At 42.6% G+C, this 19,650-nt stretch overlaps 1 protein-coding gene across 1 annotated transcript in view; it reads right to left on the bottom strand.

Annotated features, from left to right (window-relative positions):
- PLEKHH1 (pleckstrin homology, MyTH4 and FERM domain containing H1) overlaps nt 1-18,627 on the bottom strand; it is a 54,067-nt gene extending 35,440 nt beyond the window's left edge. The window contains exons 1-4 of the mRNA XM_059475053.1: nt 18,403-18,627; nt 9,327-9,502; nt 3,601-3,663; nt 389-538 (exon numbers count right to left, since the gene is read on the bottom strand). Coding sequence (XP_059331036.1) covers nt 389-538; nt 3,601-3,663; nt 9,327-9,502; nt 18,403-18,457 — 444 coding nt within the window. The 5' untranslated portion in view covers nt 18,458-18,627. The remainder of the gene's footprint in view (nt 1-388; nt 539-3,600; nt 3,664-9,326; nt 9,503-18,402) is intronic.
- Nucleotides 18,628-19,650: the final 1,023 nt, after the last annotated feature.

The following is a 19,650-nucleotide window of genomic DNA, read 5'->3' as shown; positions in this document are numbered from 1 at the left end:
TGGGAAAAGACCCTTCCCAAGAAGCAGCATGAACAGAGATGGGCTACACAAGGGTTTTGCAAAGCAATCACTGTGGTAAAAAGCCAGAGAAACACTGTGACCAGGCTGTAGCATTATAATGTAGGGTCTCAGCACTAACATAAGGAAGCCTTTAGGCACATTGACTGATCCCCAATGGTGAAGAGACATGGGCTGCTGAAGCTGAGTGCATGTTTTGTCCAAAAAGGAAAGAGAGGATCTTGCACTGGGCTGGGCATCATCTTAGCTGATCTGGAGCCAACTGAGAGACTAACTAGTAATGAGTCATAGTCCCTATCTTTGAAATATACATGACAGTATCCCTCTAACTTGTGAAATCTACAAGTCTCCCTGTAGAAAATATTCCTACCTGTTTTGCTAGCTGTGTCTCCAATTTGTTGATCACATCTTCCTTTCCTTGCATTGTGCACATCAGCTCCTGGTATTTCTTGTGCAGGGTGCTGTCAGATTCACCAGTCTTCGCATTGGCAAGTTTTATCTTCTCTTCCATAACTCTGACCTGTAATGGTAATCAGAAGGAAATTGAATAAACCCAAAAACCACCAAAGCAAACCGATGTAAATCAAGGAACTGCTTGTGTAGTGGTAAGAGAATGAAAATAAATGAGAATATTTGTGGGTTTCTTATTTTTCAAGTCAGGAAAGGAAAAATAAAACATCAAAAACCACAACATCCTTCAGGTCACACTTAGTTTATACTCACATTTGTGGAAAGATCATTGTAATGCTGAAGCAATAACAGATGCAAACTGAACCATGAGCAGATAAATGCATCATGGGTTGTGAGATATTACAATCAAATTATTAATCAAAGACACCATACAGGCACCATAGTCTCCATACTCATACAGACATTGTACATCTCACCTTTGTCCTTTGCAATATCATGGCCAGTTTTTTACCTCATTCACTACCAAGATATATACAAAAAACCCCTGGCCATTTACTTCAGATTAAAAGGAGGTCTATGGAGGTCCTTCATCCTCCTGTCCCCAGCTTAAGACATTGTTTTGGCAATTCCTGTCTTTCTGCCAAGTCTTCTCTCCAGACCTGCTAAGGAGTTACAATGTTTGATATTTTGAAAGATTTTACTGTCTTTGAGCTCCTGCCAGTGCCAAGACTTCTTCATCTCAGCAAGAGAAAGATCACTGTAGTGCTCCTTCACTACAGACGAAGTTTCAATCCACTAGAATCCAGTGCCTACTGAAGCATTTTAGGTTTTTAGCACATTTTAAAAATATCTTTACTTTCTCCAAAAGCTTTGTCTCTCAATAATTTCACTCCATTTTACCGTTACCTCATTCTATTACAATGGATTATAAGACTTAATTTCTAAAGATGAATGGAATCCCTTCAATTTAACTCAAACATACTAATTGCAGCATTTGATGATTGGAAAATCTCTGGTTCCAACACACCTCAAAGAAGCTAAATCTGCAAAGAAACCAACTCCAAATACCATAAATTTAGCATGAACTTAGAACCAGAAAGACAGAAAGCAGGGAGCAATGTGAGCACTTCACAGAGTCTGTGCAAGAGGGTTAGTCACGCTCTGCGGAGCAGCCTACACTCCATACTTGCAGAAGCTGTGTTCCGTCCCCCTGTCTGCCTGTATTAGGCAGAGAAGCAAGCTGCCTCTTCCTCATACAGAATCAGAAAGGTAAACACCCAACATCCGAGCCAGAAAACTAAGCCTGCTGAGTCGGATGTGCTTTCATTAGAGTTTAGGGTGATTATAGCAAAAAGAAATGGCCCCTCCTTCCTGTCTGATGCCCAAATGCTGACTCTGTACTAGAGGCTCAGCGAGGGGACTGCAAACATGTGACTTCCTTAATTGAGGTTGGCAGCTACAGGGAGTCCATTGAATTAACAAATCCAACCCCCTAGACTCCTGGAGAGAAAGATAACAAGGGATTTTGCACTTGATGTGGAGCCCTCTCATTTGTTGGCTGCCTCTCATTCACGGTGAATGTACTCATTAGTGGAAGGGAATGGCCCTACTCTTATACTGTCACTTCTTCAGGCTCTCAGGCAGCAATGCAGCATTTCTCTAGGAACACTTACCTCTGGATGTGGATAAGGCTGCTGGAAAGGCAAACATTGAGGGGTTGCTAGTCTTTAGGACCTGCCAACATATGGCTACAGAACTGCTGAGTGGAGGCAGGTGAATGGAGGCAACCCTCATTTCTGCTACACCCTCCCAGCCAAGTTCTCCCTTTCCTGCCCATTCTTGGACATGGATTTGACTTGTTCTCCATCCTGTCCCTTGCTGTCATTGCATCTTATCATATCCTGGGCACTCTGCTCCTGTCATTGAGGTATCTGCTGGTATGAAACCTTCACTGGCCAGTGACAATCACTACAGTTCCTGATGGTGCTGTCACAGCTGTCACTTTTGCCTCTATTGTGCTACTCTTTGCCTGTCTTGGCTGGGTGTGAACTTACTGATAACACTCTCGAGAACAACTCTTGTTCTTCACTGGTAGTTGCTGGTCTAGCATAGAAGCCAACAGCACAGTGTCAAGACATAGCATCTTTCCTAGAATTAAGCTGGTCAGTAAAAAATCTTGATGTCAATATCAAAGCGGTGGGGAAAAATATGTTCTGCAGACAGTACCTTTCCAGGTACTCCAAGTTCTTGATTCCCAGGCGTTATGTCTCCCAGTGCTTATAACACTGCCTATTCAGTCCTTCACTTCTGAAATCATCTTTGACAGTCATTCTTGGCTGTGTGACTTTCATTTCTGCCCTTCAACCCGTGACTTAGTGCTCAGTCCTGCAGCTCTTGTCCAGCTGGAGGGAGCTCATTCACTTCAAGCCTTCCCTTCAGCAGTGATGTGCAGTGATCCAAGAGCTCAAACCACCTGGCTCATCTTGGTTCTTTTCTTTCTATAATACTTCTTAGAGTGCAGAATGTCTGCTTCTCAAAGGTCTATTTTTTTTTCTGTCTGTTCACAAGCTGAATATATCCACTTCTCTATTATTCAAGAAACATAGAAGAACTAGTTTAGACAATATGCCTAATTTTTAGATGATTACAGCAATAGACAATGAATTCAGCTCTTACTGTTTTTCTCCATGGGCCCCGGAGCCAGAGCAGTAATTACTAAAAAGTCCAAAACAAGTGAGAAGGGTGTGTCTGCAAAACCTACTTCTTTCACAGAACCTTTTCTACTTGTAGACAAGTCCTCACCAGTACTCTTAAGTATTTGCTTCCTGAGGACCTGCCAAGCAACCTTATCTTTGCAATTTAATCCTGAGGTACAACATCCCCTTTCTTTTCCACAACCAAGCATGCCTATCATGGATGAGGGGGTAAAGGCAGTGAAGCTGACAGGAAGATGTAAGGTGCTTGTTTTCACTTCAGCATATTCAGGCACCTGCTCACAGCTAAGGCTCACAGACTGGGAAGTAGACTAGAAAATCCATTCACCACTGTAAATCAGTGTTTCCCTAGAAGGGAATAGCACTGCAGATTGCTGTCTGTATGCTAGACTGGAAGGAATTTAGAGTGAGTTAACTGCTGGACTTGTACCAGAGCCACCATCAAAGAATCTCTTACCTGTTTCTCTGCATCCTCAGCTCTTTGCTCTGCTTCTATCACTCTCTGTTCCAATTCCTGCATCTTCAGAGACAGAAAAGAAAGAAGAGGGAGAAAGAAAGAAAATAAATTAACATCACCTGGACACTCATATTTTCATATTTTACTCAGCATTTGTGCAAGCTTACAGATCTTTGGCATATTTTGAGTTAACTGGACAGCTTTGACCAAGAAAAAAAAAAGTCTTTGACCTTTTCCAGTGCTCTGCCCTACTCTGAATACACCGGAACCATCTTCTCATTAGTGAGCCTCATCATTCATTACATGGGTCAAAGGAACAGTGCCAAAGTCTTGACCTCATCTCCACAATTTACACACCGTGGGCTGTCCCTGCAAGGAGCCTGTCTACAGTGCACCATTCTTCCCTGATCTTATTTCAGCTAGGATTCATTCACAAAGGTAAATAAAAATGAATATATCTGGGAAAGCTCACAGCAGGTTCTCTATAATGTCACATTATAACCACTGAATACTTTGCTTTGGCTTCAAAGGCATCATAGACTTATAACTGACAAGATTAACAACAATCTTAATTTTCCTATGCTTCTTTTTTTTCAAAGAGCTTTGCAAACTGACAATTATGTGATTCAACATCTGAACATTGCTGCTATCGAAGTCAAAGGACACTGAATTGAATTTTATTCTAAATGTTTATAAGTCACTTCATTCTTATAAAATTCAGATATACCTGGGGTTCTTCTAATAATTTATCAGTAGTGCCCTTTTTTTGGTGGGTTGCGGTTGGTTTGGGGGATGTTTTGGGGCTTTTCTTTTAATTGTTTGTTTGGTTTTGTTTTAAATTTTTCTTTAAATATCAACCTAGCCTCTCATTTGATGTTTGCCAAAGTAATTTTCACCTGGCCTGCTTCAATTGGTCTCAGATTTAAGCCCAGTAATGCAAAGTCTCTTCTTTCAAGTGACACTAAGTTTTATCCACCAAGATGCAAAATTTGAGGAACACCTCATGGAGTTTGCTATACTTACTTATGTTTTACAATGAAAAGAATGACATAGAAGAATCTTCAGAAGATTAAAAGAATCATTGCTTGAAGAAGAAAAACTATAAAGGGAACTAAGCTCCTTTTCTCTCCAATGCATTTTTGATAAAGCACTGGAGCCAAGTATTCAGGTTGGTAACTAACAGGACCAAACCAATATATCTGAAAATGGACTTATTTCTCTTGGGTTGATCACCCAGAATAGATGTGGCAGCATTCCCATTTCCATTTGCCTTCCTTCATATGGCAGCAAGACAACTCTTCTTTCCATACATTCTCACTGACACAAGAGCAGACTGACTCCTACCAGCAAACACATCAAAAGGCACATACATGTAGACACCTCAGTAGTCACATAACTATAAGAGCAATGACATAGATTAAAACCATGAAGATCAAAACCTGCTACATTTAGCATGATACCTCTCACATTTGCCTTTTCAGTGGAACAATCAAATACAACAGTCTCTGTAACTTAATATCCAAATCAAGGATGCTTCTTTGGCGGAGGAACAGAGAGATGCCACAGAGGACTGCAGCCATACAAAGCTGCTCTGACCAAAAAGCCTTCTTGAAGACTGAGCTCCAGGCAATCTAACACGAATAGCAGTGGTCTGTGCTTCACGAGTAGGGAGTCCCCTTCAGAATAGTGATGCACCCATTCATTTATCTTTTGGTCTCTGGACAGTCATCACCACAGACAGGTAGCAGCAAAACATATTGGCAAAAGAAAGATGCTAAACAGAACTATTGGGGATACATAACATGCTTTGTGAAACAAAGAGTGTTTAAGACAGTAGTTTTAGAATCATTGGTCTTTCCTAGTTTTCTGATTAATTGACAGGCTCTACATCCACAGCAGAGATTAATTTCTGGGCCTTTTTACCAAGATGTCCTCTAATCCTCTATATTCTCTAACTAGAGGATATAACTAGATATCCTCTAACAATTCAGTCCTCCACAAGGTGCTCCATCTCCATGAAAGACTCAGGTTATTTTATGAAGACAGAAGTGAAGAACTCCTTGTCGTCCCAAAGCAGTTCCTTTGCATTGCCAGCAGTTATGGCTCTTGATCCGGACAAAGAATCTATGTTGGGACCATTCCTGATCACTAAAAAGTTATGAAACTTGTGCAAGCAGGGCAACCTGGCTAAGTTCCAGCCAAATCAATTACTTTTGTCACCCTAATTCGTTCTGTAGCCTTAAATGAACTTGTATTTGTCTTAATTTCCTGTACTACATTGTTGAGCTGTCCTACTATGAACTGCTGTGTTCCTGGTGTACATGAAATCATTATTTCACTCATCCCCAGTGTCAGCACTCTCACTGGAGCACATTCAGATTTAATACATACATGCTTGTAAGGCTCTTTCAAATCCCTCAATGAATTAATAATAATGCTTGGTATTTACATGGGTCCTTTCATTCAAAATGCTTTATAATTTGACAAATGCTACTAAGCAACGTGACCCAAGTCACACAAAAAAATTAATAACCAAGCCAAATGCACAGAACTCTTCTTTCAAGCACTAGCCCAGATAGCTTGTATGGGAGAAACAGGACCAGTTGAATAGCCATGCTTGCATGAGACAAAAGATCCTTTTTCCAAATGTTCATTGTTTATTAAAATAAGACAGAAGCAGGTTAAGTTTCCCAGATGGCCTTTCTAGAAACTGCAAAAGATCTTCCCATCAACCATTCACACAGGCTTTCCCTCTCCTATGGCTCAGAAGAGGCTACATAAAATTGAGTGAAAAAAGTTCCTACACCTCTCAGCTTCATTTTTCTCCTGCTGTTCTGCTCCAGAGCTTACTCTTAACCAGGTCAACTTGCTGCCGAGACAACAGCCTGCTATGTCACTCACCAGCAGAGGAGTATCCCTTTTCCTTGCGTGTGTACAAGAAAAATAGGGTGAAAACAACTGCCTGTTTCCAAAGCAATCCCTGCTAATGTCTACAAGGTAGGACTCAGGGGTCTTGTGCCCTGTGGGGTCCAGCAGGATGGCAGAGTTTTGTCTGGGATACCAGGGACTAAGGCTCTTCTGCCACGCCAACCCCCAGCCAGGCTCTGCGCAGCTTGGGCAGCTCTGTTCAATAGCTGAGACCAGGCTATCAATGTGGAAGTTCACACCATGTGAACTAGGGCACTGGCAGTTAAACCACTTGGTTTTAAATTCCCCATGTTCTGAACAGCGATCTAGATTATTCAATCTAAGCGGATTTTAAAAATCTCAAGTATTTAAACTGTTAGAGCACATTGTACTGCCAGTGCCAGGCATGAGCGGTTGGGTTTTCTGTGAGTTAAAATAGTAAAACCTGTCTTGAAATAATAAAATTAGTTATAAAAAATAATTTAAGATGTGAGGATCAGGTTTTCAAGCCCTTCAGTCACTTCCACACCTATGACAACCTAGGTGGTAAGCAAGTATCACACCCCTGGTTAACACTGCCCTTCACTTTCACCATCTAAAAGTATTTAAAAGAAATAAATTCCTGTTACTGCAAACCATATTGGGAGGCTCTCAAGACAATGCTTACCACAGGTTGGCACACAGCTTCAAACTGTGCAGACTTCACATTTTTCCAAGAGCACCCCCCCTCCCTGCCCCAAAAAACCTTCCTTGAAATGCAAGACTTTCCAGTAAATCTGAATCTCTTCATTCTCATAATGAGGAAAAAACCCTTAAAAATCACAGTTGCTATAAAATCGATGACAAAAATCCCTGAAGCTGCCATCACTGGACATAAACCAAGCACCTCCTTCGGTTCTGCATCACTACCCACGTGAGGGTGAGAAGGATGCAGCGCAGGCAGGAGCCCCTGTTGCTGTGACTGCTGGGGTGTCCTGTGGTGACCGAGGAGAAGGGGAGGAAGGTCTCTGAGCAAGTCATTACAGCCCAGCTGGGAACCTGAGGCCCAGGACATTTCCCAAGAGAAGTGTTCAGCATAAGCACTGTGTGTCTGAGAGCCTGCTGGAGCTGCCCCATGGTTCCTGCTGAGGCTTTCCCTTTCCCACATGACATTTGGAGTTAGGAATTGCAAGCCTGTTAGCTCTTTGACCCTTCAAGTAAAGCTACAACAGCACTGTAGAAGTAGTTACAGAATAACCTGACCACTGAACCAAGCTACTCCTTCATCTCAGCAAAGGGAGCATCGCTTTGACTAAAAGGCTGGATAAATTATAGCCAGGCCCCTGAAGCAGATGCAAATTTAATTCTCTGGCATGACCCACAAACCTCACTACAGAGATAGTCAAAATATATCTGGCAAGTCTGTTCTCTATAAGGAAGTATGGTAGGTGGGCTTGTCTCATGTGTGGGTAGTCAGGAAGTTTCTCATAGCAGAAATTAATAAAGCACAAGGATACAGATCTCAAAATGCAGCAAACTTACAAATATTACATATGAATACTGGTTGTCTTTAGCACATCTATACATGATTTTTTTTCTAATGTGCCTCTATCTAAATGGACTTTACAACCACTTTCAATGTTTTTCAAGGTAAGTAATCACTAAGCTCCATCTCAGAAATTAATTTGAAGAGATGAAGAAGCTGCTTAGGATTGCACAATTCCTTAAAATATGAAGGGTGGAAAAATGTCCCATGCAGTATATGACAATAGTGAAAATGTAATTACAGGGAAAGCAGGGATGAAAATTACACCACTCTCAAGTAGCTGTCACCTGGATGTTTTTACATCCAAAACCAACAAACAAGAATATATAGAAGTCACATACAGAATGGAGCAAAAGTGAGTTTAGAACATATCTGTCATTGGGTATAGTGAACTGCAGTCAGCTGTACAGATTTTGACTTCATTAGTAAACTGTTCTCACTTTCCTATACAGTAATTGAATATCTGAGCAATCTTGGACTGAACTGTGATAATGTGTAAGCCACATTTTGAAAAAAAAGAAGGAGCTCCCCCCAGCAACCTACAAATTTGGACTTCATACAAATTTAGTGAAAAAGTTTTAATTCTAATTGAAAAACAACACCATTTAAGGTTAAGAAAAATCACAAAATATTCACACCGTGACAAAAACAAGCAAAAAACCAAAACTCCAATAAAACCCTCAGATCTTTACCAGTTCTCTCCTCTAGAATGCAAACAAACTCACATGAGGGCACTTGAAGGACATTAGTAGAAGATGTCTCTAAAACCACAGATGCAATGTAAGTTTCTAACATCCAGATCTCAAAATATCTGGCCTTGCTCTTCAGTATCCCCAGAATGTTTTGACTGGATATGAAGTGTTATTCTAACACTATGGCAATACATGTATCCCTGTCTGGGTTTTTAACGTTATAGCATAATTTTTACTCCTCCATACTTTTCTGTTGCCACCCAAGTTATGATCCTGCTGTTCTTACCCAAAACATCCATATTTGCTCCGCTGTTGTCTCAATCACTTCAGATATCCAGAATCTTGCTGGTACAGTGTTTTCCACTAGAGTCCAAATGCTTGGTGATTTTGCAGTAAGCAAGGCTCATTCTTATATGCCACTTTACACCATGACAGGCACATCTCTGCATCTCAACTGATAAAGCAGAGAGCAAAGATGTACTGTAATCAAGAAATAAATCCTCACTGCGAGTAACAGATATATTGGGTAGTTTGGCATTTGCAGATTTTTTGTTTTTGCGTCATAACTCATTGCAAAGTAGAAGAAGTCACCTCTGCCTCACCTTCTCAGCTAACAGCTCTCGGATCTTGCTTGCCTGCAAGCGGAATTTGAAAAGCTGGGACTCCAACACAAGGCATCGCTTTTGCCAGTCCATACAGCTGCCATTCTCCACGGTGAGTTCTGCCATTGTGATGTTAATCATCCATTTAGGACGTCGTCTGAGGTGCTCTAAAAATCCTACAGAATCGAAGGGAAAAATAAGTATGTATTTTAGAAGGACAAACTTATCACCTCTGTGCCTAGTTTTCCTTGGTCCCTCTTATAGAATTGGTAAAAAAGGCCATTTCTTCTCCAAGCAGAAGATGAAGTGGTACTACCCTGAGTCACTGATATTGCCCTCTGCCAGAGGTCACTCTTAATGGATAAACGTTTACCTTTAGAATGAGTAAATAATTTACTAATGCATTATACTGTATATTCCAGAAACAACCCTGCTGCCACCCTTACAGTCTTGCTCAGCCTCTACCCAGACATTAGAGATACTTTTTATTCCTGCCTCCTTTGTTCCAGTATGGCTGTAAACTCTCAAGTCACTAAAACCTCCTGCCTCAGATATCATACACACATTTTCAGCTTGGGTCACCAGTGCTTTATCTCAAATAGACTGTGTTAAGATGATGTGATGTATTAAGCAACTGTTCCCAATCCCTAACTACTTGACACATACAGTTGACAGTAAGAGTGGAAGTGCCCCAGTATCCAAACAATTGGTCTGTTAAAACAAAGAATCCATACAGGAATAACTTAGGGCTAAAGACAAAATACGCTGTTCTACTGAAGTCCTTGTAAACATCAAAAAATATATACAGCCCCAGAAAGTGGAGAAGGCTGTAGTTTTTGAAGACCTTTTACTTTCCTACTCAGTAACAGTTTAGACATTTCAGATACTTATAGTAAAAGACTCAAAAAATGTAGGCAATAGATGTTCTTAACCAAATTCAGGTATTCATGAACAAAAAGGTCAACTCAGTGCGTGCAGTTCAGCAGCCAGCTATATTATCAAACAATAACAAATGTTTACAAAGCTAGAACAGCTGTTAGCTCAGCTTCATCACAACAATAAAATCCTTACTTGTAAAAGGAACTTCTCACCAGCTCCCAGGCAAACTCACAAGTCTCAAACTGTGACAGATGAAGGAACAGTCTGGGATTTGCAAGAAAGCAACGAAGTCACTCTGCCTCATCACCCTTACATCTGCATCTCTCTGCAGAGAGGAAAAGTTTAAGATGTCCCTCCAGCTGTATCCACTTGTCAGGATACCTGGTTCATGTTTTGCATGTAAGACTTGAGATTCAAATTACCATAAGTAAGCTATACTGGATAGAGTACTCTCATGTTCCGAGTTAAGGAAGATGCATTTTATACCCTTTGGCTATAAACATTACCCGTGAGTTATTTTATGTTCAGGTTGCTTTGTTCAGTAATAGAAAGTTTCCCAGACAACAGGTTGCCTCTTTTTCAATGACTTGTGAAATATTATTCCAGAAGGTAGGTTTCAGTAAAACAAGACAAAGGTATATTCATGTTCAGTACTGAAAACACTCCACAATAGGAAAGAAGAGCACTTTCCTACAAGCAGCACACTTACTGCTGTAGAGAAATAGAGGACATCCTTTTCCACAGCCCATCCAGCACACTGCTGTGATCTCTAGCCTTAAGTCCTTGCCAGGCATTTAACCAGGTTACCTTTGGAACACTTTTCAACACTGCAGTGTTTCCCTGTAAGGTAGTGCTATCAGTCCTTCCCAAGCTGAAAGAGTAAACTAAGTCATGGAAGGATCCTACAATACTGTTAACTTTGTTTACAGCTAACACTGTTTTGGACAGAATAATTCAGCTCTCAAATGTAATTCTGTTCTCTTTCATACAAGTGTATTTTTCATATTTTTATGTAAGTTTCATACAAGCTTTTGGTCTTTATGAATTAAGTTTAAATCCAAAGAGGATATACAAATGAATGGGATGGACTCTAATGACACAAACCGAAATGAAACTGATGTACCAAACAACTTAAGCCAAAACAAAAGTAATTTTCCACACAGACCATAACTTCTGGTTGAAATAAAATACTCCGTTCAGAATAGGGGGTCTAGGATGGGATAGGTGTCCTGAATCATTGCATTTTACTCTTTATTACCACAGACTACTGCATTTTATATTCCCTTTCATAAATGAACACTGCCCTTCCCTAGAACCATGCTGCAGTTCTCCCACTATTCTTATTATTCTAGAACCTCATGTCTCTAATGAGCTGCCTTTTAATTACCAGCATAAACATAACCATAACCAGCTTGTATCTGTTAAGTCTTGTAAATTACTACCCTTCAGTTTAGCTAGGGTTTTTTTTCCTCCCTCATATTTACACCTTGATATATTTACAGATATCAAAAGCTTTACCTTAAGGACATCAGTTTGCAAAGCTAGAGACAAGGGGCTCCTTTAGTCTCATAAGAAAAGCTCCCTGCTCTCCCTCTGCACCTGTTCCAGCTTCAGTACACATCACATAAAAGAGCTGGCTCTTCTCACTCCCTTTCATAGCCATGGGTGACCACAACTGCATCTGAAAGGCAGCATGCACCCACAGCAAAGCCTAGTGTAAAGGCATTTAGCACTTTCCCCTCTCACAGGCAAGGCCTCATCTGATTGCCTTTTTTTTACAACCATATTGCACTGGTGGTTGACATTCACAGACAAGCTGACACAACTGGAATAGAGGAATTTCAGCTGACTTTTCCTTTGTAAACGGCAGATGTGGGAGAGCAGGAGGGTAATTACAAATGGACTGGAACAAAATATTAAGCTCAGGTCTATGCCAGACCTCTGAAAGATCAAATTCTCTGTACTACAGGCCATCACAGTACCACACAATAAGACAAGAGGCAAAGGGCAGAAACTGATGCACAGGAACTTTCATCTGAACATAAAGAAGTTTTCTATTGTGCAGGTGACTGAGCACTGGAACAGGTTGCCCAGAGAGGTTGTAGAGACTCCTCACCGGAGATATTCAAGAACCATCTGGATGCAATCCTGTGCCATGTGCTCTTGGATGGCCCTGTTTGAATAGGGACATTGGACCAGATGACCTACTGTGGTCCCTCCCAACCTGAACCATTCTGTGATTGCAAAATTCACCATGCATGGTAACCCTATGATTGATTAGCATAACTATAGGTTATATTTTTAATTACAGACAGTATTTTTAACATTTAAAAGGCACAGCTTGGTTTTGGGTATCTGGAAGAAGTCTCACTGTTTATGCAACTGAGTCTTTTTCTCCTCTACTAATTTTAAAGAGTGCTCTGCCAGATTTTGTGCCCACTTTGTTACTTCCTCGAATGCATGATTTTGTTTTGTGTCATTAGATTAATCCCCTGTGTCAGTAGCTAATTCTACCAGTAAAATACTTACCATCTAACCACCCCCTCTCCAGCACTGTTGTGTTGTGTTGTCACATTCTCTCTTGCCATTTGTCTATTTACCATTCTTCTATTAATCCCCATCTCCTCCACTTAAGCTAATAACTTCCCCATGTGTCATCATACCAAATGAGTTCTGAAGACTAGATATTAGAATTATAGCTTTTCCCCCTAGCAAAAACCTTACACTTTTTCAGAGAAAGATACTGTATCACAATGTCTAATATTTATCTCTAGAGTACAACTTTATTAACAAAACTTATTCTGCATTTTCATTTACCATTAAAATAGATTGTTCCTTTTCCCCTGTTCTTCTGAATGTAAGCAGTTCATCTGTACTCTGTGAATTCCAATGCCAATTTCACTTTGACAGACTGACTTTAAATCACTTCCATCGGATCTGCCATTTCAGATACCCTTTTTCGTAAGTCTTTAACCATCTTTTTCTCAGCACATTTTTTGATCCCCCCTCCCACATATTGGTCCTCTTCAAATAGACAAAGAATTTATAAGGATATACTTATATAAAACTGTCTTTTTAAACCCTTATGCATAAGAAAAAGGTGGGAGCCTGATATTTGCAGAGGCAGTACTCTTATTTTAGGGATTCAGAACATAGGAGACAGCCACTCTACTCAGACAAGCTGAGATTTTCAAAACTTCATTCTGAAATGCATACAGCCACTTCTTAAAGAGCAGCTTGATTTTCAGTGTTAAGTATCCAACTGATTTTCAGTGTTAACTATCCAACTGTCAGTGACAATAATGGCAGATAAAAAGCCCTTAAAACTCTCTGGGGGAAAAATGACCCAACCACCTGCTAAATGCAGTCAAAATTAGAGATCTCATGCATGTATCTGTAAGTTTTGACCAACATCAGAGACAGTTCTGACTCTAACCACCATATCCAAAATAAATATGATTATATTTACTTGTAATGTCCATATCCAGTTTTAATTCTGATGAAGCTGAAATTTAAATCAAGGTGTCATGTGTTTGGGGGTTTTTCTTTGTGTTTTAAGACTACAATCAGCTGATGTTGCAGATGTAGGTGGATCCAGAACTAGAAATCAAAACACTTAGGAGACTTTGTACATTTCCACCTGAAAAGCCAAAATAATCAATCAATGTGAAGACTTTCAGGTGCAGATACAAATGCAAGTAAAGTGTTTACAGCTTTGTTCATGCAGTGCAAACAATAAAGACAAGTGAACCGCTATTTCCATATTCCAGATGAGACTGCTCAGTTCAGCAACAGATTTACTCAGGCTGTCATAGAGGATTCACAGCACAGCGGGACTGCAGTTCTTAGCACCTGCCCATAAAAAGCACCAGTGTCTGAACAGCAGAGCTGAATATTGGTCTAACTTTCAGCTACCATATTACAACAAAAGGAATCACTAGAAAAGTAATAAATGAAAGGGAAGAGAGTTCTTCTCATGTGACTGAATTGGCATCAAGGGGTTCAGCAGTACAGGCAATGGGCAAAACTCAGGGGGGAAATCAACTACTATTAATCGACACCCTGTCCCCAGCCACTTCATTTTCCACTTCATACTCGCCTCACCCTTCAGCTTTTTAGCACTGAGGCCATTGGAATTGCTCAGCCACGCAGTCATTTCCCGCTCAGGAGCGCGGCCTGAGAAGTGCAGAGCATGGGCGGAGAGGGGCGTGGGGGAGAAAATAACACAAAAAGCTGTGGAAAGGGCAAGGAAAAGGCTTGTCGCGGACCTGGGGTGGGAGGGAGCAGGGAATAATTTCCCCTCAATGTCCGCGCAGGTGGCTTAGCTAGTAAAAGCGCCTGGAGGCAGGAAGAAGGGCTCCCAGTTGTGCTCTTCTACCTGCAGAGGTCTTGCCCTGCACACCGAGGCGTACCAGGAAGGCAGAAGAGACCGCTGAGCTTACAGACATTAATTTTGGACTGCATCTCCCCCTTCGTGTGGCCACTCCTCCCTCCCCTTCTTCCATGCCTCTTCAGGGCCAAAGTCCCAGAGCGAGAGCAAACCTCAGTTATCAGAGATGCCACAACATCAGCCCCAGAATGCTCCCGCCAGTCCCCTTACGGTCACCCTCACGGAAGAAAGCCAAGGCGGGGGAGGAAGGCTGTGCCAGCCAGCCCCGCGCAGACCGGCCCTCCGGAGCCCCCGGCCGCCCTCTCGCCCGCCGGAGGCCCGGGGCGCGTCCCCGCCCGCGCTCACCTTGGCCGGCGCGGAGGTCTCTGCCCGGCGGGGCAGGACGGGCGCAGCCGGCGGCGTCCCGGGGCTCCCGACCCGCGGCGCGGCGGGGCCGCCCCTGGCCGCGGGCGGCTGCGCGGTGCCGGGCGGCAGGCAGGTGCCCGGCACGGCTCCTGTCCCATTCAGCACTTTACCATTCCCTCCCCGGTTTCCTTCGGGCGGGAGAGCCCGGCTCAAATATCAGACACGGCCCTCCCGAGGAGCGCAGGAACTGACATCAGCCGCCCCGGGCTTTTAACCCCTTCCCGGGCTCAGCGGCGAGGCAGGTGGGGCGGGCAGCGCAGGGTGCCTGGGGCCCGGGACTCAACAGCGGCAGCCGCGCTCTGCCCCGGGCGGGGACATCTTCCTCTCCGCCCACCTTGCACCCTCAGGGGCTGCAACCGAGTTTCCCGAGATCTCCCTCACAGTCATCTCCCAGACATCGGAGCTGATGCTACCCAAACCGCCTTAGACCACCAGGGCAGCGGCGTTTTCTGCGGAGCAGCCGGGCTGGTACCTGCAGAAGCACGCTGCCCTTGCCGCCACTGGAGCCCTGAGGGGCTGGCGGTCCGTCCGAAGCTCTCGTTGTAGGCAACCCCAGGGCATGAGGTGCCACGACAGAGATGAAAACCGAACTAGTGTAGTGGTCTCCTGAGCAGAAGACACCAACCTACCTATACATGTACTGTGGCCATTTCTCACGTAAAATGGCCTAAACAAATAGGTCCAGGGCTTCAAGCATTCCTAATGATAGCTGGCAGCGCACAAAAACATGTTATTCAGACATCAGACCATCACTTACTGAACTACTTTACATGCAGCAATGCCTTATATGAATATATGGTGACATACAGGAGTATATTGCCCATGTCATACCAAAACCTGGTGATCTTTTACTGCCTCGGGAGGCTGGGCACTGGCAGCGAGTGAGTGCACACACCACGTGCTACTGGCTGCTGTCCTCTGCCCTGGCCACTCCCTGACACCCCAGGCTCGCCAAGCTTATGCTCTGTGCTCTCTCCCTTTGTGCTGAGCAGACCAGAGCATGCAAATGGCAGTAAAAAAGGGACTGGAGACAGATGGGTGTGGTAGGACTAAATGTCCCCAGAGATATGGACCTCAGACCACTGTGTTTTAAAGCAAAAGACCCTTTGTTCTGGTTTAGCAACTACGTGTTACTTATTCCCTTATCAGGCTCATTATTTCCATCAGAGATACGTTTAAAATGTCTGTATGAGGCTCCCCTCAGTAGAGACAACAACAGTCATTCTGATGTGTATCTTTCCAGCCATTTTCCAAGGACCTTTCACATGGGCCATTCACTGCCATGACAGTCTGTCTCATCTCAAGAAAATGAGTCTGGCTTGTTGGTGAATGGCTGCACCAGAATTATGATATCTTGAGTGGTTATGAGAGATCCATGAAAGCTCTGAAACTGTACTTTGGCACCTCTTGAGGCTATTCACACAAAACAGGGCAGTCTGAAATAAATAGGCTTCAACAGTCTATGAAGGAAGCACACAGAAGAACTGAACAAAATTATCTCCAAGGACACTAAGCAACACTATTCACTTGACATGGTTAAACAAGATCTTAAGAGTTGTTATCTGGCTCACGGATACTGTCTAGTTCAAGATCTGCTGTTTATTAAACATTCATTGTAAACTTTTTATTCACACTGATAGTGTGCTTTCACTGTGTTTTTCTGTCTCAGCAGAGAAACATTGGGTAGCAAATCACTTACTATGCAAAAATGAAAACACTGATGTGATTAAGTGGTTAAAATATAAAAATATAACTAAAAACATAAGGTCAAGATTTGGACACTGGAGTGAATAAAGGCAGACCGAAATCTACATCTCATTATCCAAATAAGTAGTCAGATTTCCAAAGACTCTGAGGACCCTGCAGTTCCCTAAAGATGGTTTCGCTTTAGATTTCTCATCTGTTTCCAGTTCCGTGGGAATTTGGTTGAATGAAGCTGCCTGTTCCTAGCTAAGAGACAAAGCCTTCATTACAGAGCTGGTTTAGGCAGAGAGCAGGAATGCACTACACAGGGATGGCTGAAGAGCCAAGTGGAGACAGGCAAAGAACTGAAAAGAAACAGGCATCTGGGGAGGAGCTCTCCCATTTGGACAGGTGAGCAGGGACAGGCAGAGACCAAGCTGACTGTTGGGACAGTATCATCCATAAAGATTTCTCCAGCAATTCCCAGTAGAAGGGGCTCCAGTTGCCTACAGTCTGCATGTTGTGTGTGAGTCTGTATTAATCATTATGCCCCGTGATCAAGGAATTGTAATAAAGAACCAGAAACAGCACAATTTGTGCCTTCCTATAGGTATTTCAGAGGGCAAAATGTAGTTTCATGCTTTACAGAGTCCACTCCTGAACTGAGGCTGGCTGAAGACAAAGTGAGAAAAGGAGCTATTTCCTTCATATTCCCATCCTATTCTTGCTCCTTTGAGCTACAGCATGCTAGCAGAATATTTCTTAATCTGAATTTTGTAAGCTATTTTTATTCTTCCTTTAAAGGCACTGGTCAAGTCCTCTCATTTGCACCAGCAAAGCCAACTGGATCATATCACTCACTGAAACGTCAATATCTGGCCTTGTGTTTTTCCCAGGCAATGAAGCTTGACTGCCAGGACATTCCTCAGCCACTGAACTTTGTATAAAGTACCTCCCTAAGAATTGCCTGTGCACACCTTGCTTTAACCCCTGGAGGCCCAGAACCACATCAGCACTCACACAACAATGTTCTGCCATGTATTTAATGCAATTATTCTTCAAAGATATGCCTCCTTATATCTTCTGTCACTTCTGTTAAAGTATTTAACAAAATTATTGTTTAAAAAAAATCATGGTTTCCCTTAAATTATGCAAATAGAAAAACAGTTTATCTTCAGAAGGAGAAGGTTGTAAGAACAACCAGTAATATCTCATTGTTCCCAAATTATTTCCCTGGGCAGTTGTCTTTAATATGGCTGCTCAAGGACTGTGTGTCAGGTCTTTGCAATCTGCAGACAAATCATTCATCAAAACGTGAAATTTACCATAAACAGCAAGTACTTTATTGACAAAACAAACTCTCTGGCTGATCCAAGAGAACTAGCTTGGCACTGTCTGACTACACTGTTAGACTATCCTTATCACAGCACAAGCACAGACTGCTTTGTTCAGAGCACCATATCCAAGATACCTAAATAGAAGGACAAAGAGATAAATGGGAGTGAGGGGTCAGAAGATGAGAGCAGAATGAACTCTTTCTCTTAGTAAGCAGTTGTCATAGTTCTGCAGGTGGGAGAGAGCACTGTGTTCCAGACACAGTGCTGCTGAAAACTTACCAGATGGGCAAGGACACCAGCCAGACCAAAAGTTCACGTGTCAGAGCCCCACTGAAGCCTCAATCCTGTGTGGGAAAAAAATTGCACCAAAAAACCCCAGTACCTTGAAACACCTGTTTGAGGTATTTGTCGCTCTCCACAAGCAGCTCAAGCTTCATATTGTAGTTCTCTAAATTCCACCTGTGTTAAAAGCTTAAAAATGTTGAAAATGGCCTTTGTGCCTAGTTCTCTTTCTCTCTTTCTCCTGGGTTTGCAGTGTGCTGACAGACACAACACAGAGTTGCGACCCCCTGCCTTTCTTCTCTTCTAATCAGCAATGACAAGTTCATGCAGCATTAAAATAAGAGACTGGCAGCCAGGGATCACCTTGCTGCATAAACCAGTTGCTCGTGGGAGGACCCAGTGGGAGGGCCAGGAAACCATTGCCCTCCAGTACTCTGTCAGCTGGATTTGATCGTGTTGTGGTCATCCCGTCACACTTCACACACAGACACTCGTGTATTATTCCAGCCAGAACTTGAGCAAGAACATATGTTTTATATATACTGTCTTGACTGGTACAGAGCAAAACAATGGAGAATTACCATTTTCCTTAGGGAGTCATCCCAGGGGCAACTCAAGTGTTATTCTCAGTATTGGCAGTTCTTGCCTTGTTTCATCTCTGGGTTTTTCCAGTTTCACCTTCTAAGTACCAGATTTCACTATGTCTTTTTCCAATAGATTAAGAAGTCTTTAACTATCATTAAAGTAGCCTGTGATAAAAAACTTAACTTTCTTCTCTATAAAAATACACACAGATGTAACATCCCTTACAGTAATTAATATTTTTTAATGCTTGTATTCCCATAGGTTTATCTAGATCATAAATTAGACAACTGGATCTAAAAAAGCCAGTTTGGGATTGTTATGAGCATGCTCATGTGTGCCTGTTCAACTCCTGTTTCAGAACAGGGAAGAAAGGAGGATGGCATGTGGGAGTCTTGAAGCTGCAGAGAAGGAAAACAATCTTTACATGCGTATTTGTTTTGTGTGGTCTTCTTGTGTCTGGCATTGGCTGGTATGCATCTCCAAAGGTTCCCACATACCACAGCACACTTTGAATCTGTTTCTGAGTCCACAGGCTACAGCAGTGCAAGTGGTGCTGCACATGATGCAAGTCACAGGTAAACTGTGTCAGTCCAGATGCTGCCTAGAAAGAGGGTGGTGACAAAGTGCTGGAAGGAATCAGGAAGAGCCCTGGAGAGTTGGACCTGCTGCTTTGGCAGCCCCAGTGCTGCGAGAGAGACCCACATCTGCTGCTGCAAGGGACAGTCCATACCCCTAGGACCTTCCTTGAATAGCAGGAACAGGT

Source organism: Ammospiza nelsoni, chromosome 6 (assembly GCF_027579445.1).
Source record: "Ammospiza nelsoni isolate bAmmNel1 chromosome 6, bAmmNel1.pri, whole genome shotgun sequence".
Classification (NCBI taxonomy): Eukaryota; Metazoa; Chordata; class Aves; order Passeriformes; family Passerellidae; genus Ammospiza; species Ammospiza nelsoni.
This window is presented reverse-complemented; position numbering and strand designations above follow the sequence as displayed.